The following is a 25,265-nucleotide window of genomic DNA, read 5'->3' as shown; positions in this document are numbered from 1 at the left end:
GCAGGCAATTTCCAGGTGATTGTCTCATTCTTTTTCTTCCTGCTATACCTACCCTAACAAGCCACTTCCAGGGAGGGTTAGGACCCTTTCTACAAGGGCATTGGCTTCATCAGTGACTTTTTGGAAAGGGGAGGACTCTGGAAGTATTCTAGGGGCAGCAGCTTGTTCCTCTCTGCATACATTTGCAAAACATTCTAAACCTGATTCTTTTTCCTAGCTCGGAATAAGCTTTGCAGTGACCATTCTCCAGGGTTTCCTGGATAGTTGATTTCCTTCCTCTTCCCTATAAAAGTGTCTTAAGGTATGGTAATCTACCCATATTGCCTGGAATACTGCAGCAGTGGTCCAAATGCTGAACCTAGTACAGCTGTGTAAGTAAATTTCCCATAAGAGTAGATGTTCTAATAAATCACTATTGCAATAGCCGACCCATCTCTCTAGCACCCTTACTTGTTTTATGTATGTACATGCATATATAGATACATACATACATGTGCACACACACACACACACACACACACACACACACACACACACACACACACACACACACACACACACACACTTGCATTGTTTTTATTTGTTTTTTCCTCTCCTAGCAATTTCCTAGCATTTTCCTTTCTGGGCTGTTGCCTACCTCCTTTGGATAAAAAAGCTCTGAAGCTTTTGGCCCCAAACTCCCTTTTCTCTGACTTTGAAGTAGTGGGAGTTTGGACACTTGGAAGTTGCCCTAATGTGTTGATAGTTTGGCTAGTGGTCATATCTTAGGAAGGGTATAACTCATATAGTTTAGGCTACTGCAACAGTGATCAATTGGAACATCTTCGGTTAACAGTAAGTTTACTTACGCAGCAGTAGCATAGATGGCATGGATCATCCTTATGGCCCTGCAGGCGAGACTGCATATGAGAAAGTTGCAGTGTTACCTCAGGAATGGCTGGAAGCAGCACACCCACTCCCTGGAGGGAGACCATTCTCTCACTTCATTGCTTAAGGCAGGAGAGCTCATTGTGGAATAACCAGGTATAAACTAATTTAGGTATTTCTTTCAGAAAGGCCCCTAAAGCTCAAACTTTGGACACAGATGCCTCTGATGTGGTGCGGAGGAGCCTATTCAGTCAGTCTGAGTACTTGGGGCATTCAACAAAAGAAGATGCATCAATACCAAGGAGATAATGGCACTCACCCTGGATCTTGAGGTTTTTCAGCCAATCTGGAGACCATGGGTCTTGCATCTAATAACAGGCAACCATGGTGATGTAGTAGATAAAGAACTATAGTGCGAAATTCCTAAATCTTTGTGCAAGCTGGTTCTACAAGCATGGGAAATTTGCCTTTAGAAATGGGCATGGCCTTCAGGCTTTTGTTCATTCCACTCCAGCAGAATACCCTGGTGTGAAATTAGTTAATTCATTATTGCCTATGTCACTGATTTTGTTTTATTCTTGACACCTCTACTTCTTGTGTGGAATGCCTTGATCCATTCAGGTCAAGTGTGCTTGAAAGGCAAGACCACACACCATTCTTTTGTTCTGCTGTAACTTAAGTCATAGTACTGAATTTGCAGTATTGTAAAACTGTTAAATACATTAAATGCAAGGAATTTTCTTGGTCAGTTAAAGTCATTTAAAAGGCTGCTTTTCTGCTTCAACCTAAAAGATTTTCTTTCATTTGGTTCTTTTTAATCACAGCTGTACATAGTTGCTGTCCAAGGTGTTAACTGAAAGACAGGAATGTGACACATTGACTGCAATCAGGCATTAATGAGTTAAGTAGGACAGCAGAGCCACGAGTGGATATGACATCTTCTTGGAGCTGATCCACAGGAGAGATGTACCAGAAGTACACTTAATTTCTTCTCTGAGCAACAGGTCATTGAGAAAATACCTCTCCAGAACTCCCTGCAGGAAGGCTTGGGTAGTAGTCTTCTTCAAATCCCACTTCTCCCTAGGGTGATCCAGAAGGTAAGGGAGGAAAAGCTAGAAGTGTTTCCAATAACCCCTCCTTTTTATTTTGGCTGAGGTATACTTTATGCTGTTTGTTGGAAATGGCAGTTGAAAACCTGTTATCCTGCCACAGCACGTATACCTTCTGATCCAGCTTATCATCCTTGGTACACAAAAAATGCCAATCCGCAGACTGAAAACATGGATGATTTGACGCTGTTGCCCTTTGGACACCTGTTTTCAGAGGTTGTGCCAAAAATCACAAGTGAAGCTAGGAGCCTAATACTAGAAGCCCTATTTGGTTAAATGAAAGTTTTCCCTGGGATGCTAAAGGAAGAATTGGGCACCCATTGTAAATGAATGCCTTTGTTTCTGTGCATCGTTCATTCCTTGGATGTTTAAAGGCAAATCAAATGCTACCTGCATAGAGTCAAGGACCACCACTGCTTTTTTTTTTTTGTTTGTTTTTTGTTTTTTTGGGGGGCTGCTAAAAAGGAAGCGAACTTGGCCACTAGATAGACTATTTGTAAATGGCTAGCTGACTGTGTTCTCTTTTATTACTTTGCCCATAGGAAGACCTTGCAAGGGTTTGTCAGGCCACATTCTTGTAGAGCTAGTACTGCATTTAGTAAAGGAGGAAATATTCTGGCTGTCCTGGAAGCAGCCACATGGTCATATCTATACATTTTTTATAAGTGTTAATGATTGGGCTTTCTGGGCAGGGGCAGGATGGATTTCACTACTTTTTATTCTGTAGGAACTCTTGCAGTCTGTTCCAGGAACTTAACTTCCCAGCATTATTGCAGACTTTGACAGTTTTCCCAAAAGTTGTGACTGAAGCAGTGATCTAGATGATGAATATAGTTTAGCTCTGTAAGGAACTCATCATCATAATAGTATATGTTAAATAGGATCACTGTTTGTGCATTCCACTTATTTATTTTATGGACATTTAATGCCTGTGCAGGTGCCATTTAATGTCTTCCCACTGTTGCATCTTCCAGTCACTGTATCTTTAGGGGACCTGGATTTTAGAGCATCTTGGCTTAATGCTGGGTAGGTACAAGTTGTGGGTGACAGTGGGCAATCATGACTATTGGGTGGTCCTGCAGGCATCCAAACTGTCTACCATGCCAAGGTTTCTTGTGCAAGAAGGAACTGAATGAAGATACCATCGTCTGTCTGCTAATTATACCAGGAGTGTGGAATCTTCCATTGTGGTGAAGATTCCGTATGCATAGAAGGGTACAAGATACTTGAATTCCTACTGGGCATCAGATCTTACCTGTGTCACAGTTCCAAAAGGGTTTGACTGCAACAATGTTCTTACCTGAGCTTCTACCATTATGGTAAATTCCTTAACAAAATTTTGCTATGTAAATGAGCAGATCCATCCTTAACAAAATTTTGCTATGTAAATGAGCAGATCCATCCTTGTCAGTATATGTACTCCTCTTCCCCTGCCTCCTGACAAATGTTATGCGGTTTCTTAGAGTGCTTCATTTTCAAGCAGCAACACCTGATGTGTGTTGAGGATGTGGTTGCCCAGAGATAATTATGGTAAAGGAGAGGGACTAGTAACCTGGGAAAGTTTTTGTTTTTTAGATGAGAATTTAAATAAAAGCTTGCAGTTTCAGTTCTCTTGGTTTGTGAGGATGGTCATGCTCATTAACATCTGGCATTATGGTAAGTAAATAACTTTTGTACTCGCATGGTGGAGGAGTCCATCTTCCAAAACATAACCTCCCCCTCTTCATATTTAGTGTTGCCCTTTCTGGAGATATGCCTTGTCTTTTTATTCCTTTTCCTTAGTGCAACTGAAGAATAGAGAGTAAGTGAGTGGTATATCATGGCATAGAGAAGGGTTCCAGGTAGCCCAGAATTATTTTCTGAGTAGAGTTGCATTTGGGTTACTAAAGATGGACCTCCTTATGACAGGTCTGTTATGGTATCACATTAACTTTATTTTCCATTGGTTCAAAAAATAATCAGCTCATCAAATAGTTTGTTAAGGGACATCAATTGTGGAATCACTTCATTGTTGATAGTAATAGAGCTGAAAGTTAAATAAAGCAGTCACAGAACTAACCTTTGTTTCTCTGATGTACTCTTCTCAAGGAGCGAGTGGGTAGAAAATGCATAACTATTTCACAGTGACCATCAAGGACCAAAACATTAAGTATAGAATGAACACTGACTAATTGGTTTGTTGCATGCCTTACCATACCACCAGGAACAAATGGAAGTAATTTATTGGAAAAAAATGTTACATTTTTGTTTCTCCGGGGGAAACTGATAAAAAAGGAGAGTTGCTTTAAAGAATTTAAAAAGTGGAGCAGTAGACTTTTGTCTAAAATATTGTGGTTTCTAAACATTTTATATGGTCTTCCCTTTATGCTTGACTTGTTTTGTATACTGTTAATCACTAAAGTTTGATGATATTAGTAGTTTGATTATATTGGCACTAGTGCAACCAGATGGTGTAATGGCTGTATTTTTTTACTCTTGATAACTAATTGATCTTCAAGATTCCCTCATTCTTTGCCCATTTGTCATGTTTGAGCTCCCACCTCTGGAGAAACAATGAACCCATTCATTTCCACTTAGGAGCGAGGGTCTGCAGGAAGTGTCTATATTACATAATCGAACTGTTAAAAGTTCAAATGTCATATGGTCGACACCATATGATTGAACTTTTAAAAGTTCAAAAATGTAATTAAAAAAAAATAAACCAAAGGAAAAACCTACCTGACCAGTTTAAGCAGGGGGGCAAGCCCCGCTGCACCACCCGCTTTTTAGATATACCAACTCCGAGATCACACTACAGTGCAGAAAAGGGAAATCTTCCCATTCCGCACTGTACGGAGATCTCCATTGAAACGTTCAAACTTTTAAGTTCGATCATATGGTGTCGACCATATGATGTTCGAACGTTTTAAGAGTTCGAAAACGTGATATAGACCCTGCAGGAATGGTGGTGTTATCTGTAGCAGGGATTTTTCATTTCTTCTGTTTATTCCTGTGTTGTCCCTTGGGAGTATTGTGCATTGTGTGTAAGCAACAGACAGTCTTCCCCAGCCAGCTCTTTTAGCACCTGAGCTGTATTAGATCTTTGGATGTCTGGGTCATAGTCAGAGATTTGTCCCTATGTTCCCATGAAGTGTATATAATTGTTGCTGTTGCTGACTCATTTATGATTGTGGTCTCAGACTGTTAAAGCTGTGCTTGATAGATCTGATTACTGCGACTGTTGTTAGTCTGTTAATATCTGGCCTCTATTGGTGCCAAGAAATTAATGGCTTTTTGGAAACTGCATTACTTGAAGACTTTCCATTACTTCATTAGTGGCATTGTACTGGATATTATCATTTAGAGAATCTTATGGCTTCATAAGTAAGTACTAGGCAGTCAGTCTCTAGACTATTGCAAGCCTGTCTCAAATCTGCCATTCAAAAGTTCTTTCCAGCCTCTGGGAGGGCAAGATAAGATAGACAGCATGAGAATTTGAGGCTGCCCACAATTGTCTAGGCTTACCTTTAAGGTGGCAAGGATGCTACTTTGACATGTATAGTGAAAGTCTGCTCCAGAGGTACTGAATTAGTTGGATATGAATATTTCATGCCAATATGACTTGTCTGTTGATGAAACTTTAGCTCCTTTTAACAAGGTAATTGAGATGTCATTTGTTCTGTAAAGGAGTAAGAGGTCAAAGAGGGCTGGATCTTTCATGGCTTAAAATCTTAATGACATTTATTTTCTAACCCGGAATGTGTTTAAGTATGGAGATTGGTATTGAATTTGCAGGCTGTAAATGAATTGCAAAATAGGAATCCAGACTGTGCTCATATAGTGGCAGGTGACTTTAATCAGGCCAACTTGAAAACAGTTCTGCCTCACTATTTCCAATATGTAGACTTAGCAACAAGGGGTGAGAACACACTGGACGAGGTGTACAGCAGTGTTAAGCTCGCATTTAAGGCAGTGCCTCACCCACACCTGGGAAACTCTGACCACCTTTTCATATTGTTACTACCAGCACATAAACCATTGTTAACTAGAGGGAGAACAACAGTTAAACAAGTAGATGTATGGCTAGAGGGTGCAGTCTCAGCACTCCAGGACTGTTTTGAGAGCACAGACTGGAGCATAATCAAAGAGACGGCTACTGAGAACCAGTGTATCTACCTGGAAGAGTACACTGAGGCAGTGATGGACTACATCTTGAAATGTGTGGATGATGAGACAGTCACCAAAACCATCATTACACCAGTCAACCAGAAGCCCTGGTTGATGAGAGAGGTATACAAACTACTGAAAGCAAGGAATGCAACCTTCAGGTCTGGAGACAGGGAACCCGTCAGAACAGCCAGAGCAAATTTGAACAAGGGAGTGAGGGAAGCAAAATGCACCTATGGCAGAAAGATCCAGAGCTACTTCTCTGACCAAAAAGAGCTCAGGCACCTGTGGCAGGGTATCCAGTCCATAACTGACTACAGACCCCTATCTTCGCAATGTGAGGATAACAAGAAATTCCTAAGTAAGCGGAATGTCTACGTCAGCAGATTCCAGAAAGGGACCAGAACAACAGCAAAGAAAATGACCATCGGCCAGAATGAGAAGATGTTCACCCTCAACATAGCTGATGTCCATAGGGAACTGCGCAGAGTTAACCAGAGAAAAGCAGCTGAGCCTGACAACATCCTAGGGAGTGTGCTCAGGGACGGCACAGTTCAACTAACAAATGTCCTCATGGGTATCTTCAATAACTGAGTCAGCAAATAGTTCAGAAATGCTTTAAGTATACAACAATCATTCCATTAGCCCTCACCTCCACAGTGATGAAGTGTTTTGAAAGGCTGGTCAAGGATGCCATAACAACTGGGCTGCCTGGTGATCTTGACCCTCTGCAGTTTGCTTACCGAGCAAATCACTCTACAGCAGATGCCATCTCTCTAGCACTGAATCTATCGCTGGAACACCTTGAGAATAAAATCACCTGCGTGAAAGTAGTATTCATTGACTTCAGCTCTGCTTTTAACACAGTCATTCCTCTTCATCTGGTAATGAAGCTAGTCAAACTAGGCATTAATACTCCACTTTGTAACTGGATTCTTGACTTCAAGATAGACCTCAGAAAGTGTGTGCAAGAAATAATTCTTCTGATAACATCACTCAACACTGGAGTCCCACAAGGATGTATACTAAATCCCTTGCTGTTCACCTTTTTAACAGATGATTTTACAGCCAAGTACTGTACAAATCACATCATCAAGTTTGCTGAGGACACACCAGTGGTGGGCCTCATTAGTAATGATGATGAAACAGCCTGTAGAGATGAGGTGGAGCAAATGATTACCTGGTGTGGAAATAACTTAGCACTAAATGTGAACAAGACAGAAGAGATAATTGTGGACTAGAGAAAAAATCACAAGGAACACTCTCCCCTAATCATCAATGGAGAAACAGTGGAAAGAATGCGAAGCACAAAGTTTCTGGAAGTGCACATTGATGAGGAATTGTCTTGGAACACAAATACAAATACCATAGTCAAGAAAGCATACCAGAGATTGCACTTTTTAAGAAGGCCTAGGAGAGCGAATCTCCCATTGGCAGTCCTCACTACGTTCTACAGAGGTACTATAGAATGCATCGTGACGAACAACCTCATAGTATGGTATGGTATGGAAGCTGCTCTACCTCTGAGCGCAGATCCCTCCAGAGAGTGGTGAAGACAGCCAAGAAGATAATTAAGACCACCTTACCACCTATCCATGACTTGTACTTATCCAGATGTCTCAGCAGGGCCAGAGGAATAATTAAAGACTACATTCACCCTGCTTACAGACTGATGTCCTTCATGGATGCATCTGCAGTCATAACAACTGGGTTGTCCTGTCGTCAGGCAGCCCTTCAGTCGGCCGGATTCCAAAGTCCGGGTCCGGCTTCGGCTGATGTCGCACTTCACCCGACGTCATCTCTGTTGGTCTTCGGGTATAAAAGCATCAGCCGACGCCATTTTCCTCAGTCTTTCTTGCCGCGTGGCGCCCGAAGCAGAAGCTGTTCGCAAGTGCCGGTCGGTCGGATCCAGAGATTACTTCTACCGAATACTACTCAAGACTTCTAAAGCTAAGTACCCGTTGGGGACTCTTTCTTGCCTCAGCCGATGTCAGAAAAGTTAATAATTGTTTAACCTGTGGGAAACAAATACCTCATAAAGATTTCCACTCTTATTGTCTGCCTTGTTTAGGCCCAGCCCACGACGTAGCAGCCTGTTCGGCCTGTGCTTCTTTCAACCGACGAACGCTTAGGCGTCGGTCGGAGTTTGCAGAACAGTTTTTCGGTTCTGATTTTGCGTACATTATGCCGCCGGATCCTCCGACTACCCAATCTGCCAAAAGCGCAAAGATAAAGACCGACACTCGCGGTCCGCGGTTTCGGCGAAACCATGGTTAAGCAAACGCAAGTGTCTCGGTTTCGGCGAAACCGAAAACTGATCAAAGTACAGCTGAACCTATCTCTACAACTGAGGCCCCTGCTACCACTCTTGAATCGGCCTCAGAAATTTTATCCACTACGGTGGTTGCCACTGACTTATCAGACACCATTCCCTTGGATGTCTCTACCCCAGCACGTGGTGCTGCTAGGCCTCCAGCAGCCATGTCCATTAAGGCCTTCGCCAGGGCTAAAGCAGCCAAGACTACTAAGACAGTGCCTGTTAAACCCCCACAACCAGGCCCTCTTCTAGTTCTCAAATGCTTACTTTGGCAGAAGATTTAATTTCATTAATTAGAGGATCTCAATCTCACCCAGACAGGGCCTCTCAGCCCCAGAGAAGAGACCTAGGGCAGAGCCCCTGAGCCAGTGTCCTCTGATGATTCTGCTGACGAATCAGACATAACTGACCAGCCAGAGGCTCCTTTCTCCAATTTTGAAGATTCTGATGCTGAAGAATCCATTCCAGCTGCTTCCCCACCAGAAGAATTCTCCTTTGGGGAAACCTTACATGCCATGCGAGAGCAGTTCCAATGGCAGCAACAGGATTTTTCAGACTCCAGAAAAGACTTAGGACCTTTCTGCACCTCCCACAGCACAGGCCCTTAGCTATACCTCCTGTTCTCTCTGTGGTGGATGATGCTTTCAATGATGTCTGCTCCGCTCCAGATTCTTTACCCCAGCCCCTGCCAAACCAGACAGATTTTACAGGGTGCCAGATACTCATCACCACCTTTACAAGGCCCCACTTGCAGACCCCAAACTATATCCCAGGGTCCCAAGGCAGTAGCGCGACCATAGCTAAAACCCTATTCCTTCTGAAAGGGAAGCAAGGTCATTAGACAGATGGGGTAAAAGGTCTACACTTCAGCTACTCTCTCAGCTAGAGCTTTAAACTGTCAGTTTCACATGATACAATACCTAGAGTTTATGCTTGATCAGTTAACTTAAATAATAACCACTGATGAATCTCTTTACAAGAAATATGTATTAGAAATGGTAAATAACATACAACAGGTTAGCAACCATTCCTTAAAATGTGGCTATGATGCACTGGAGGCTTCATTTAGATCAGCCATGACTGGCACAGTGATAAGAAGGCATGCATGGCTAAAGGAGCAAGCTTTACGGGATCATGTTAAAGCTAAGTTGCTAGATGCTCCTATGGATAAGACAAGTTTGTTTGGTACACCTGCCCAGCAGGTTATGAAGAAAATGGAAGAAAAGGCAAAATCTGTTCAAACGGTTAAAGATTTCTTGCAGGTTCAACCCCAAGGTTTAGCAGGAACTGGCCTGCCAAAATTGGTCCTTTCCTGACTCCACAAAATTTCAAAGGGGCAGGAATAGACGTTCCAGAGGCAGAAACCAATCCAGAGGAGGTGCCTACAGAGGACGACAGTGGCAAGGTAACAACAGAGGCACAGACACAACCACTGCCACTACATCAACACAACCACAGTGACTTAACCCTAAATCCGCCTACCAGGGAACAAATAGCAGCTCCTCTAGGCGGAAAGTTAACCTTATTTTCAAAGAACTGGCACTACATAACAAAAGACAAGTGGATTTTACAAACCATAGATCAAGGTTACGGTTTCACTTCCACACTTTACCAGTCAAAGAGGAATGCCAAATCTACCTTCAAATCAAAAAACAGAGGCACTACAACAGATAATGGAGTTAGCAAACATGAGAGCTGTGGAAAAAGTGCCAACAGCAGAGCAAGGAAAGGGGTTCTACTCCAGACTATTCCTAGTTCCAAGAAAGGAAAAAGTTGGAGACCAATTCTCGACCTGTCCACCTTAAATACATACATCATTGTCCCAAAATTCAAAATGCTGACCCTACAGCAACTTCTTCCCATGCTGGGCAAGGAGTCTTGGCTGGTAACTCTAGATCTCAAGGAGGCATACCTGCACGTCCCCATTCGACCAATCTGCAGAAGATACCTCAGATTTCTTGCAGGATCAGAGCACTATCAATTCTCAGCATTGCCCTTTGGCTTATCTACTGCCCAGAGTATTCACAAAATGCCTGGCATCAGTAATCGCCCATTGCAGACTACAGAATTCAAATTTACCCATACCTGGACGACTGCCTGCTACAAGGGGACAACAAAAGCAAGCTGACAACAGATTTACAAAGGGTCATTTACTTGCTACAAGCACTGGGATACACAGTCAATTTACAAAAGTCAAGGCTGATACCATCCCAAACAAGGACATTCTTGGGCTGAATTGGACACAGTAAAACAAATGGCATTCCTGACTACAGAAAAACAAAAAGAACTCCCTCTTTACTTCTTGGCACTAACAAAACTGAACAAGTTAACAGCAAGAAAAGTACTGCAGGCCTTGGGCTTCATGGCATCATGCATAATCTTGGTCCCATTTGCCAGACTACATATGAGAAAACTACAGTGGTACCTAAAGAATTTATGGTCCCAACACAGACACAGCCTAGAAACAGAAATCCCACTAATTCCATGCTTAAAGCAGGAGTTCCTATGGTGGGCTCAGGCATGTCAGTCAAACCCAGGCCTACCCTTTCGCAGATGTCAAGCAAGCCAGACCATCACAACAGACGCTTCAGACCTAGGATGGGGGCCCACATGCTGGACAAATGCGTGCAAGGATTGTGGACACAGGATCAACTTCACCTGCACATCAACCTAAAAGAAATGCTGGCAGTAAAACTGGCAATTCAAAAGTTCAGACCATTTCTCCAAGAGGGCCAGTTGATGATAAGGACAGACAACACCACAGTCATGTGGTACATCAACAAACAGGGAGGCACTCATTCATACCCCTATGCAGAATGACTTTGGAGCTGTGGACCCTGGCACTCAGCTACAACATCCAGTTACAGGCAATATTTGTACCGGGAAAAGAAAATACTCTAGCAGACATATTAAGCAGAACCACATCGGATGCCCACGAATGGAAGCTGCACCCGGACATCTTCAAGACCATCTCAAAGAAATGGGGAATGCCTCAGATAGATCTATTCGCATCACCTCTCAATCACCAGCTCAAAAAGTTCTGCACAAGGACATTCCACCCACTAGCATGGAAAGTGGATTCGCTCTCCTTCAGCTGGAAAGGCCTAACAGCATATTCATTCCCACCTCTTCCCTTGATACACAAAGTACTACTAAAAATCAAGGAAGAACGTCCAAGGATAATCCTGATAGCTCCAAACTGGCCAAGACAACACTGGTACCCACTGCTGAGGAGCATGTCTCGAACAATATGTGGCCAATACCCTGATGCCTTTGATGTTAACTCAGAACAACTACAGCATCATACATCCAAACCTAAAACGTTGCAACTGACTGCATGGAACATCACATAGCAGCAGCTAATCCAGAACTTTCCCAAAGAGTTAAAGACATTATTCTTGAAGCACGCAGACCTTCAACAAGAAGGAACTATGCTGGAAAATGGAAAAGGTTTGTCATTTGGAGTACGGAAAGAGGAAAAGATGTGTCAAACATAGATATGCCTAACATTCTGGAGTATCTGGCGAACTTCTTCATTCAGGCCTGTCCTACTCCTCCATCAAGATACATGCATCAGCTATTTCAGCAGAATACAGCTTTGATCCACCTGTTTTTCGCACCCTTTGCTCAGGCAGTTCCTCAGAGGAATCAAGAATGTAAAACCTCCAAGGAAACCACCATTACCAGCTTGGGACTTAAACTTTGTGCTAGAAAAGTTGACACTATCACCCTTTGAACCAGCAGCAACAGCAGACCTACAACACCTGTCATGGAAAACTGCTTTCCTACTGGCAATTACTTCAGCAAGGAGGCTTTCAGAACTACAGGCCTTAATGGCAGTGCAACCCTTCCTAATCTTCCACCAAGATAGAGTGTCCATGAGGACTAATCCTACATTTATGCCTAAGGTGGTATCCAGAGTGTCTTTAAACCAGGCAATCCACCTACCTACCTTCTTTCCCAACCCACAAAACAGAGGGAAAGAATACTGCATACCTTGGATGTACATAGACAGCTACGCTACTACTTGGACAGAACAAAAATAGCAGAAAGACTGACCAACTTTTGTAGCCTATGCAACAGGAAGGGAAGGAAAAGCTATTTCCAAACAGACAATCTCCAAATGGATAGGAAATTGCATACGATTCTGTTACTCCTTCCATGGAAAACCAATTCCACAGAACATAAGACCTCATTCTACAAGGGCAACAGCCACTACCACAGCCTTCTTACGAGGAGTGGCAACCAAAGACATTATTGAGGCGGCTACTTGGACCTCCGTGCATACATTTGCCAAGCATTATAATTTGCCTCTATATTCCAGATCCCGAGCAGGGTTTGCCACTGCTGTACTGCAAGGGATCCTAAACACACCATAATCTACTTTTATCCTCCTCCCTAGTTGGCTATGGTATTCTACCCAGTTGTTATGACTGCAGATGCATCCATGAAGGACATAGTACAGTTTTGTACCTACCATAAATGTAGATGTCCGAACTGGATAGCATCTGCAGTCAGGATTACCCTCCCTCCTTCCCCTCTGTGGTACTCCTAGGGTGTTTACCCTCCTAATAGCTAGCTGGTGGGGGGAGTCTTTTATGGTGTATTTGTTTGTATATATGTACATACATGCTTATTTTTGTGTTTACCTCTATCTTTTTGGAAACATTGGCATCTATCCAAATTTTAGCCTTCAAGAGGGCTACTGGCATCTGGGGCAAGAAACACTGAGGAAAATGGCGTCGGCTGATGCTTTTATACCCAAAGACCAACAGAGATGACGTTGGGTGAAGTGCGACATCAGCCGAAGCCGGACCCGGACTTTGGAATCCGGCCGACTGAAGGGCTGCCTGACGACAGGACAACCCAGTTGTTATGACTGCAGATGCTATCCAGTTCGGACATCTACATTTATGGTAGGTACAAAACTGTACTTTCCTGCATCTGTCATCCGGAAAGTGCTTCTGAAGCATAAGTTGCAGAACTACGAGATTCAGGAACAGCTTCTTCCCTAATGTCAGCTGGCTGCTGAACTCTAGTAACCACTACATTACATGATGGCCATCTGGATCAGTAGAAACTGTCTGAAACTGTGCATTAACCTGGTTACCAGTGTCATCTAATACTTAGTGCAGTATTCACCATGACTGTAACTTACAGACCATCTAGGGCAGTAGCAATGCAGTAAAATATCTCTTCTTTCAGTGCAGTACATGTTGCAAATTAATAAACTAATCATAGTACAATACTCTAATGTTCAGAGTGCAGTACTCAAATGTCTTTCTGTGCTAGGATCAATGCAATGTCTTAACCAAGTACCTGTGCAATACTAAAGTCTCATGCAAGTAAGTTTTCACTTCAAAAAGTGTTACATTTTATTTCTAATTATGTGGAGTATTAGTCTAGCTACCTGGATGTCCGTGATGATGCTAGGAGTTATAGGTGTAAATGTCTGTGAAAGTAGTCTATATGTTGTCTGCAGATTGAGTCCGCAGGCAAGGAATTTTATTCAGTTTTTGCACTTGGGTAATTTCTGAATGACAGTAAAGTTTACTTTGACTTGACTTTTGAATAATAATAATGAGTGTTTGATTGCATTGCTGAGTTTTCATCATGTTTTTGTTCTTTCTAAATAATATAAAAGAAAAATTTGGGTAGGGAAATAAAGCAGACATTGTAGGCATTTATGTATAACATTGACAAATATTGGCTTCTGCTTTGTTATGCAAAAAGTTTTATTTAAATGCTGGCTTTTGTCTACATTGCTTAAAAATGCTTTCTTTTTTAGGTACATCAGGCTTTATGGAAGAAAATTTAGTAAAGAAGACCATGTCCTTTTCATCAAGATGTTGTACGAGTTGGTAACAGTACCAAGACTGGAGATTAGTATGATGCAAGGTTTTGCTCGCTTGTTGATAAACTTACTAAAGTAAGTACATTTGACAGTAAATGGATTTTCAAACTAAACTTGCTTTTTGGTTGTCTGTACTTAAAGATAAAGTTGCTTCTTAAAGATGTATGTGAGCACTTTTTCATGTACAACTTCTAGTTCAAGACCAGTGTACATCGTTTGTGTAAGCTGAAATATAGGACTAGATATTTAGGAAGTAGATGTTCTGGACAGAAGTGGTGGGTACAGGTACTACATGTGGCTTACAGTTGCTGTAAGATATTAATATATTGATCCTTCACAACTTCCAAGTAGGCTCTTAAGAAAAAGTATTAAGCACGCGTTTAGCTATTTTCAGTTATTGGTGCGACTTGTGAGAAGGCAGAACTTATTTAAAAGGGATCTTCTGGCCTGGTATGACAGAACTAGAATATTTTGCCACAGTATTAAGACTGGCACATAAATCTTTCCTAGGTTGTTGACTCCATCTATCGCCCTTCTCCCTTAAGCAGTGCTCTCTGCAATTCTTCCTTGCTAAGATGTTCATCATAGGTAGGTACTAAGCTATCGGCCCAAGGGCCGACGTAAGCCTAGCCAATGAAGATGTTCATCGTGTTTCACTGTTGCAGTCATGACTGTAGGGTTCTCCCCTGCTGGCAGGCAGTCCTCGGTCGGCCAGAATCCCAAAGTCTGGGTCCGGCGTCGGCTGTTCAGCCATGCTCCCTGACATCAGAGCGCCAGGAGTACAAAGCTGACAGCCGACACCATGTTCTCCAGTCTTTCTTGCCTTGCGGTGATAGCAATTCGCATTTGCCGGTCGGCTGACTCCTGACAATTTTTGCTAAACGTACTTCAGTCTGAAGACTTTCTTCTCCTACTCAAAGCTAAGTACCCCGTTGGGGAAACTTTTTTCTTGCTCCAGTCCGATGTCAGAAAAAGTTAATAATTATATTTCATGTGGGAAGCAAATACCTCATAAGGATTTTCATTCTTACTGTATTCCTTGCTTAGGCCCTGACCACGACGTAGCTAGTTGTCGGTTTTGTGCTAGATTCAATCAACGTACGATTAAACGAAGGTACGATTTTGCATTTCATTACTTCGGTAGGCGCTTTAATTACAAAATGTCGTCGGATTCGGTTCCCTCTACCAGAGTTCACAAAAGAAGCAAGGATAAAGACAGGCCTCCGAGGTCCAAATCGGACGATATTGTACAAGCAGAGCCAGCTTCAGGTTCGGCCATCATCAGTGAGGCACTTTTGCAGCCCCTGTCGTTGGCCATTTCGGAACCGATGGCCGAAACGGACTCCCACGAGGATCCAACTAGGCCTTTGAATATTTCTGTTGCAGGACCTTCGGACAATGCTCCTTCGGATGGGTCCGGAGCCGCTGTGCAGGTACCAGCTTCCGAAGGGGTTTTCAGGCCTACTCAGCTTCTAATAAAGGCAAAGCCAAAGACTCCTTCCAAATCAAAGACTACAGCTCAGGCCTCTTCTGATCCGGCACCCAAGTCTCAGAAACAGTTACTTAAGATGGCGGAGGACTTACTTAGTATGATTAGGGGTTCACATCCCCCTCCAGATAAAAGGCCAAGGCAGGAAGTGTATTATGACTCCTCTGATCAGGCTTCTGTTTCTTCAGTTTCTTCTTCTGACCAGGAATATTCTTTCCCTCCTTATGAGGATTCTGATGCTGAGGAATCCATTCCTTCAGCTTCTCCCCCTGAGGATTTCTCTTTTGGGGAAACTTTACATGAAATGAGGGAACATTTTCACTGGGAAGGACAGGTGTACTCGGAATCTAAGAAAAGTCTTGGGGATTTTCTTCTTCTTCCCCAACATAGACCTCTGGCTATCCCTCCTATTTTGGATATTGTGGATGATGCTTTTTCGGAGGCTAACTTAACTCCAGACTCTTTTCCTCCAGCTCCTGTTAAGCCAGACAGATATTATAGGGTTCCTGATTCCCACCAGTTTTTATACAAGAATCCTACTGCTGATCCTGAAACCATTTCTCAGGGTCCTAAGGGGGTTAAGGCCGCTACTGCTAAAAACCCCATTCCCACTGAGAAGGATTCCAGATCTTTAGAAAGATGGGGCAAAAAAGTGTACACTTCTGCTACTTTATCTATTAGGGCTTTAAACTGTCAATTTCATATGCTGAAATACCAGCAATTTCTTCTGTCTGTTTTGAAACAAAAGCTAACTTCTATTTCTGCCTGTGCAGATGATAAGGAATTACATGACTTAATGCATGCCACTGAACAAGTTGGGAAGCATGGTTTACACTGTGGATTTGATGCCTTGGAGGCTTCTTGTAGGGCTGCTGCCTCTGGTACAGTCATTAGAAGGCATGCTTGGTTAAAGGAACAAAACTTGCCAGATCAAGTAAAAGCTAAGTTATTGGATGCTCCTGTTGAGCATAATGTTTTGTTTGGACCTAAAGCTGAAGAGGTGATAAAGAAGATGGAGGACAAGGCAAAATCCATGCAAACGGTTAAAGATTTCTTACAAGTACAGCCACCCAGATTTAGTAGGAATTGGCCTACAAACAATTGGTCCTTTCCCAATTCAGACAGGCCTCAGAGGGGTAGATACAGACGCTCCCGAGGAAGGCCTCAAACGCAAGCCTCTTATAGACCAAGACAGTGGACTGCTTCCACCCCTAGGGGAGGAGAGGACAGGTCACAAGCTCATAGAAAACAGGCTCAATGACTCCCTCTGTTGGGCTGCAGGAACTTCTTGCCTGGAAGCCCCACTCGGAGGAAAACTTTCTCTTTTTCACCTAAATTTGACTCGTATAACCCAAGACAAGTGGGTTCTGGATGTGGTTTCAAGAGGTTACAAATTCCATTTTCATACCCTACCAAGACCAAGCGGATGGCCGGATCTTCCAAAACATCAATGGTTAGAGGTCTTAAACCAGGTGGAGGCTAAAGCCAAAGAAATGTTTCCACTTTCAGAGATGGGACAAGGTTTTTACTCAAGGCTCTTTCTAGTCCCCAGAAAGCAAAATTCATGGAGACCCATTCTGGATCTGTCAGTCTTGAACACTTTTCTCGAGATACCAAAATTCAAGATGCTTACTCTACAGCAGCTACTTCCAATGCTGACCAAAAATGCATGGATGGTAACTTTGGATTTAAAGGAGGCATATTTACACATTCCCATCAGGCAGGAATGCAGAAAGTACCTCAGGTTCAGGGCTGGATCGAGGCACTATCAATTCTCTGCGCTGCCCTTTGGATTGTCTACTGCGCCCAGGGTCTTCACCAAATGCCTGGCTCCAGTAGTAGCTTATTGCAGGCTCAAGGGAATTCAAATTTACCCTTATCTGGACGATTGTCTAATTCAGCCAGACAGCAAGGATGCTCTTACTCCAGCATCTAGAATTTGTTCAGAACCTTCTCAAGTTCCTGGGATTCTCTGTAAACATAAAAAAGTCAAATTTGACACCCACACAACAGATAACTTTTCTGGGTGCTCTTCTAAACACCACAACCCAGATGGCATTTCTGACATCCGAAAAACAATTACAGCTGGCTTCAACTTTCAAAACCTTGGCAACTTTAACTCAGCTTTCTGCAAGGAAATTCCTGCAGGCTTTCGGTTACATGGCCTCCTGCATCCTTCTCGTACCATATGCAAGACTACATATGAGGAAAATTCAGTGGTACCTAAAAAGTGTATGGTCTCAGCATTGCCACAGTTTAGACATACAGATCACCGTCCTGCCTTGTCTCCAAAAGGAATTCCTTTGGTGGTCCAAGGCATGTACTCTAAACATAGGGAAAAACCCTTCAGTCTGCCTCCAGCCACTCCGATACTAACCACGGACGCTTCAGATTATGCATGGGGAGCCCATTTTCAGGGCAACTGTCTGCAGGGCCTTTGGGCAAAGGATCAGAAGCTCCTGCATATCAATTTAAAGGAAATGTTAGCCGTGCAGAACGCTCTATTGGCTTTCAGGAATCTTCTACAACCAGAACAGCTACTGATACGGACAGACAACACCACAGTTATGTGGTACATAAAGAAGCAAGGGGGATCTCATTCCTATCCCCTTTGCAGACTAGCCATGAATCTATGGAACACAGCTCTAGCTTGCAAACTGGACCTTCAAGCTCAGTTTTTACCAGGGAAGCAAAACTTCCTGGCAGACAGTCTGAGCAGAAACCTGTCGGATCCACACGAATGGATGCTGGACACCGAAATATTCAGGATGATTACAGCAGTCTGGGGATGTCCTCACATAGACCTCTTTGCATCCCACCTCAATCATCAACTACAGATTTTTTGCACCAGGACTTTCCACGAACTAGCTTGGAAAGTGGATGCACTATCATTCAGTTGGAGAAACCTCTCGGGGTATGCCTTCCCGCCTCTACCTCTTCTTCCACGGGTGTTATTAAAGATCAAACAGGAAAAGCCCAAGATGATAATTTTGCTGGCCACAAATTGGCCTCGACAATTTTGGTACCCAACTCTGAAAAACCTTTGTCTGGAGCCCCCTTTGGTATTACCACAGACTCCGAACCTTCTGTCCCAGCACCAGGGTCAGGTTCTGCACTCCCATGTCAAAACTCTCGGCCTGGCAAATCCAGGGTCTTTGATTCATTCTCTCCTACCCAAGCAGGTTATGGATGTCATTTTAGAAGCCAGACGTCCTAGCACTAGAAAATCTTATGCAGGAAAATGGAAAAGATTTTGCTCCTGGATGCAGGCTCAGGATTCAGATCCTCTTATTCCTAACATTCCTCTGATTTTACTTTACTTGACAAACCGCTTACATAAGGGTCTCTCTTTCTCTTCCATAAAGATCCATGCTTCTGCTATTTCTGCTCATTATAATACAGACCCTCCTATCTTTTCCCATCAGCTCATGAGACAGTTTCTCAGAGGAGCTAAGAACTTAAGGCCCCCTAGATCTCCTCCCATTCCTGCTTGGGATCTCAACTATGTTTTGGAAAAACTCACCTTACCTCCTTTTGAGCCTGCTGCCACTTCTGACATCAAGCTTTTATCTTGGAAGGCAGCCATTCTGTTAGCTCTGACCTCTGCCAGGAGAGTTTCGGAGTTGCAAGCTCTCATGGCTGTGGAACCTTACATTATTTTTCATCAAGACAGGGTGTCTTTAAGGACTAATCCTACTTTCATGCCTAAGGTGGTTTCCAAAGTGGCTTTAAATCAAACTATTCACTTGCCAACTTTTTTCCCCAGTCCCTAAAATAAGGGGGAAAGGATCTTGCATTCCTTGGATGTACACAGACAACTACGTTTTTACCTAGACAGAACCAAGGACATCAGGAAATCAGAGCAATTGTTTGTTTCTTATGCTTCAAGTTCCCAAGGTAAAGCCATTTCAAAACAGACCATTTCTAAATGGATTGCTCATGGAATCAGATTTTATTCACACCATGGAAAGCAAATCCCAGGGAGTATAAGGACTCACTCTACCAGAGCTGCTGCCACTTCAGCTGCCTTCCTCAGGGGAGTTCCTACCAAAGACATTTTGGAAGCTGCAACTTGGAGTTCAGTGCATACTTTTTCCAAGCACTACAATCTACCTCTCTACTCTAAGTCTAGGGCAGGCTTTGCTTCTGCTGTCTTGCAGGGCCTTTTAGCCGCCCCCTCTTCTTTATGACCACCTCCCTTTTATTCTGCTTTGGGATTCAACCCTACAGTCATGACTGCAACAGTGAAACACGATGAACATAGTACAGTTGTGTACACTTACCATAAATGTAGATGTTCGATGTCTTCACTGTTGCAGTCTGGGTTTCCCTCCCTCCTGCCCCTCTTATTTTTTCCTTTGTGTGGTTCCCTTCACCCTTCTTTTGAGGTGTATTTGCAAAGGGTATGGGATCTTACTCATTTTGGAACATCTGACATCTGGGGCAAGAAAAACTGGAGAAATGGCGTCGGCTGTCAGCTTTGTACTCCTGGCGCTCTGACGTCAGGGAGCATGGCTGAACAGCCGACGCCGGACCCAGACTTTGGGATTCTGGCCGACCGAGGACGGGGAGAACCCTACAGTCATGACTGCAACAGTGAAGACACTCGAACATCTACATTTATGGTAAGTGTACACAACTGTACTTTCCCTGGCTTACGCCATCCAAGAAAGTTATTTTCCTGTGCCACTGTCGAGCAGAGACACAGAAGTGATCCCCGGGGTGTATTTCCTATTTCCCATCCACTCATCAAGATTTTTCTTGAAGAGTGCTAATGAAGAACTTTGCTTGACATAGATTGGTAGCCTGTTCCAGAGTATGGGAAGTCTCTGGGACAGGAATCTATCCCTCCAGCATGTCCTGTTTATTGTGGTGACAAGGTTTAGGTCCCCAGATCGTGTAGCTTGGAGGGATTGGGATTTCTTTAGGTGTAGCATGTCGAACAGCTCTGGGATTGACATAGCTTTATATGTTAGGCAGAGATCACCTCGGAATAGGCGATATGCTATGGAGTTAAGCTCAAATTTTTTGAGGCAGTCAGTGTAGGGCATTTGTTTGAGGCCAGTAATCCTCTTTGTGAGGTACTTCTGTCTCCTTTCCAGCTGCTGCAGATGTCTTATGAGGTACATTCCAAAAGGGGCATTGTACTCTATAATGGTGAAAAATGTATTTTAATTTGAGTGCTCTGCTCCTATGCTGTTCTGGAACCAAAGTCTTCTTAAGGCACACAGTCTTGCTGTGCTGTTTACTGCTGAATCAGAGACGCATAGCTTTGCATGACTCCATCTGTAGTCTGTTTAAAGCACCACATCTTTCAAGTTGCACACTGATAAAGAAACATATTTTGCAGCTATAAGCACAGTTACAAATAATTTATTTTATAATAAACCACACGTAGTCTGTCAGATTTGTAGCATATATTTACAAAGTTTTCCTTCATTACAGATATGAATAATGACTTCTACAAAATACCTCTCTCTGTCCTTCTCTCACATAACTGAATTACTACAATTGCTGTATAGAGTGCTAGGCACTCACATAGATGATGTTATTTCCTCTTGGTATCTTTTTTGGCCTTCTGTGGGAAGTCACATAATGTCTGTTTTTAGACTTTTCTATTGTCATTTTGTGATTTACTTGTAAGCACTTTTGCTGATGTGAGGATGCCATTAACAGAAATCTGAAAAGGAAACATCTGTACAAGCTGTTCCTACTGGAAAAATATCACGTATTGCTGAATTTGTAAAAAAGGATATCTGTTAATAGATATTTGTTCTGCAAACATGAGAAAATCATGTAATTCTTGTTTTCCAATTCTGATGCTGTGAACAGAAGCCTGTCTGTTATACATATAGTATGAATGCACATTTTAAACTCTATACATATATTCAAGCAAACTTTTTCTTTCAGCATATTTACAACAGAATTAATTTCAGCCTTATATTCATAATATCTAACAAATGGGGTCTAATGAGTGTCGAGTAGAGGGGATTTTTTTTCCTAGATGAAAACCCTTTTATGATGAGGTGTGCCACGTAGAAGGACTTCTGACTACTTTGGCGATGTGACTATCAAAGGAGAGACTACTGTCCACCTGGGTCCCAAGGTCTCTTATCACGCATTCGGTGTTAAGTAGATTGCTGCCTATGTGGTAGTTCATGGGTACAGAGTTTTTACCAAAGGGGATGACACTGCACCTTTTAGCATTGAGCTTGAGGCCATGGCTCTGAAACCAGGCATCTGTCTCAGCGAGGCCCTTCTGTAGAATGTCCACATCATGTGGGGACTTGACTATGGCTCCTAGTTGGCAGTCATCTGCGAACTTCGTTAGCCAGAGGCCTTCTGTGTTAGCCTGTACTTCAGAGAAGTAGATACCAAACAGGAGAGGTCCCAGGATGGAACCCTGTGATACTCCACTTGTCACTGCTTTGAGGTCAGATTTGGCGTCTGCGACTTTTACAGTGTGGGTTCTGTCAGTGAACCAGTTGGCAACCCATCTTGTGACGTAGGGATTTATACCTAGTTTAGTGAGTTTAGCTATAATTCCAGAATGTGGGATGGTGTCGAAAGCCTTGGCAAGGTCAAGATAGGCTGTGTGAACCACCTTACCCTCATCTACGGCTTTAGTGACTGCCTCAAAGAAGTTGATCAGGTTCAGGAGGCATGATCTGCCTTTCACAAACCTGAACTGGGTGGGATCCAGAGTTTGGAGGTTACCAGTGTCTTTGTTTATGAGTTCCATGATGATATGTTCCATGGCCTTGTAGACCAGGCTCATCAGGCTAATAGGTCGATAGTTCCCAGGATCAGTGGTGGCTCCCCCTTTGTGGAGTGGGGTAACTGTTGCTGTGCGCCATTCAGTGGGCACAAAGCCTGATGCGAGGCTATTATTGAACATGGTGCTTAAGTGGGGAGCCAGTTCGTTCTGAAGCTTGTGTAAAACGCAGCCTGGGATGCTGTCCGGTTGCATGGATGCTGTATTTTTGGCTTTAGAGAGTGTAGCTTTCACCTGCATAGTTGTGATTACAGGGACTCTGCATTCTTCCTGTATAGACATGGGCCCTCTAGGGGGTGAGAGGGGGGTAAAGCCAGTATTGAACCTATCTGCCAGGATGTTGGCAATATCAGTTGGTTCTGTAATTTTCTTGCCTTTGTGCTGTAACTTAGAGCAGATCTCGGTGTTGCCATTGAGATTCTTGACATAGCTATAGAATGTTTTGTGATTGTCCTTGGAATTAGTGGTGATATTGTTTTCGTAGCTAGCTTTGGAGGATCTTATAAGGGATCTCGGCTTCTTATTGAGGCTGACCAGGGAGCTCCTCCACTCATGGGAGTTTCTCTCTTGTACAATTTGTTTTTGGCAGGGGACCACCAGATTGGCTTCCTATTTTTGGAAGATAATGTCTTGGTTCTGTTTAGAATAGCACGATGCATGCACTTGTGTAAGTGCTTCTAGAGTACATTTGTGTAGGATTCAGCAGTTGTAACTGTATTGTCCATCTGCATGGGTGTCATGAAGTTCACCACTTCTGTCTTAAAAAGCATGAAGTTGGCTTTGGAGAAATTTTTTACTGTGGTTTCCTTAATGGGGGGTGGGGGCGGGATGTGGATATCAAGGGTGATTAGCTTATGGTCAGATCGGACTAACGAGGAGTTGACTTCGGGTGTGGAACACCGGTCACTCATGCTGGTAATGACTAGGTCTAGGATATTGTTGCCCCTGGTGGGGGTGTGGATAAGTTGATCCAGGGCACTGGAGTTTATGAATTCCAGAAAGTGTTGAGCTAAGGACTTGGTACATGAGTAGTTTTCCCAGTTAATGGTGGGGTAGTTGAAGTCACCCATTATTAGGGTGTTTGGTTGCACCCTAATATTTTCCAGTACATCAAGAAAGGAGGAGTGGGAATCCTGGGGCATGGTGGGGGATCTGTAGCAAGCTACAATTTGGATTGCAGTTTTGCCCAGAGTTAGTTTCACTTGGATAACCTTGGATAACTGCAATAGTCTTTGGCTAAATAAGTTCATAGGTTAGTACTGACTGCCATTGTGGGTCATTTTAATCCTAGCCAGTTACCCCATCTGAGAATCAAACCCTGCACTTTGTGTCTGTATGGTAAACACCTCAACCATTATGCCAGCCTCCATCCTCCACTCCAGGGTACAACAACTGGCCAGCTTCACAAAGCACCGGCTCTCTCCCTCACTTACACTCTGACTGCTGATTGGCTAGACCCTTAAAGAGAAATCAGCAGAGTGTAGACTATTTCAGGACTTTCTTGCCACCTCAAGAGGAAGCAGCTCTGAGGCCTCACAGGAGCAGCAGTTGGTTTCAGGTTTCATTTCTAACAGAAGTCGTCATAGGGAGACCTTCAACACAGGAATATTGTCCTGTTAAGAAAGTAAGTGTGTGTGTGTGTGTGTGTGTGTGTGTGTGTGTGTGTGTGTGTGTGTGTGTGTGTGTGTGTGTGTGTGTGTGTGTGTGTGTGTGTGTGTGTTTGTCTGCGTGCTCGTAAGCATATTTCTACTTATTTATTTATTTTTATTTTTCCGTTTTGATAACTGGGAGAATCCAGCTGGATTGTTTAGAAACCCATTTTCAACAGAGGACCAAGGACAAAAGATCCACTCTAGTGTATGCAAAGAACAGAAATTAATATCAGTGAAGTATAGTATTTACATAAAAGTTTATAGTGTTTCCTGTATGGGTTAAGGCATACTAGCATATATTGTGAGGAGTAGACTATACAGTAAATATCTCTGTAATGTGTCAACCTCTGATAGCAAGTGGCAGTTGTTGTTACGATAATGGTCATTCAGTATGAAATTTTGTTCTTTTGTTGACAGAGATGTACATTTGGGATTTTGTATACCATGTAAATAAGAGAGACATGCATCAGTGTGAAAACATAAAATTGCTTGAATTGACCTAGTACATTCACTAAAATTAGATGATGTACGAGTTGGCGACAGTACCAAGACAGGAGATTAGTATGATGCAAGGTTTTGCTTTAGATTGAGGTGGGGGTAAATGAAATTGTAAAGCAAAGCAATAGAGCTGTTTTGCGGATTTTGTGGAAGTAACACATACGGGGGGGGGGGGTAGTAGACAGGAGCTTTTAGTAATGGGGGGCCAACTTGGAAAGTGTAAGAAGTAGATGGTGGGAGTAGGAAAAGAAGAAGCTATTGTGTTTGTTAGAGAGTTTGAGAATAGATTATTTATAACCATGAACAGGAGCCTAAGAAGGGAATCAGTTGGAGTTAGTAGCAGAGAAGTTAATTGAATATTATGATATATAAAATGGTATTTTTTCAATATTCTAAGTTATCTCTCGGGGACCGCTATTTTTTTTTACAAGGCTTATTTTTTAGTATTGGGGGTTGTGTACTGTTTCTTGTTTAGAAACAAAGACTAAATAAACTTGATAAAAAAACACACAAGGAGAGGAACAGGTCACAAATCACGCCAGCCGAAGTAGAACAAAT

At 43.0% G+C, this 25,265-nt stretch overlaps 1 protein-coding gene across 1 annotated transcript in view; it reads left to right on the top strand.

The window, feature by feature from the left end:
- The window catches only part of PSME4 (proteasome activator subunit 4), a 2,990,260-nt gene that overhangs the window by 204,926 nt on the left and 2,760,069 nt on the right, over positions 1 to 25,265 (top strand). Inside the window, exon 2 of the mRNA XM_044055122.1 lies at positions 14,228 to 14,368. Coding sequence (XP_043911057.1) covers positions 14,228 to 14,368 — 141 coding nt within the window. The remainder of the gene's footprint in view (positions 1 to 14,227; positions 14,369 to 25,265) is intronic.

The sequence above is a fragment of the Protopterus annectens genome, chromosome 1.part2 (genome assembly GCF_019279795.1).
Source record: "Protopterus annectens isolate FY-2018-M chromosome 1.part2, PAN1.0, whole genome shotgun sequence".
Lineage (NCBI taxonomy): Eukaryota > Metazoa > Chordata > Ceratodontiformes > Protopteridae > Protopterus > Protopterus annectens.
The sequence above is the reverse complement of the archived record's forward strand: the minus strand, read 5'-3'. Positions and strand labels throughout refer to the sequence as shown.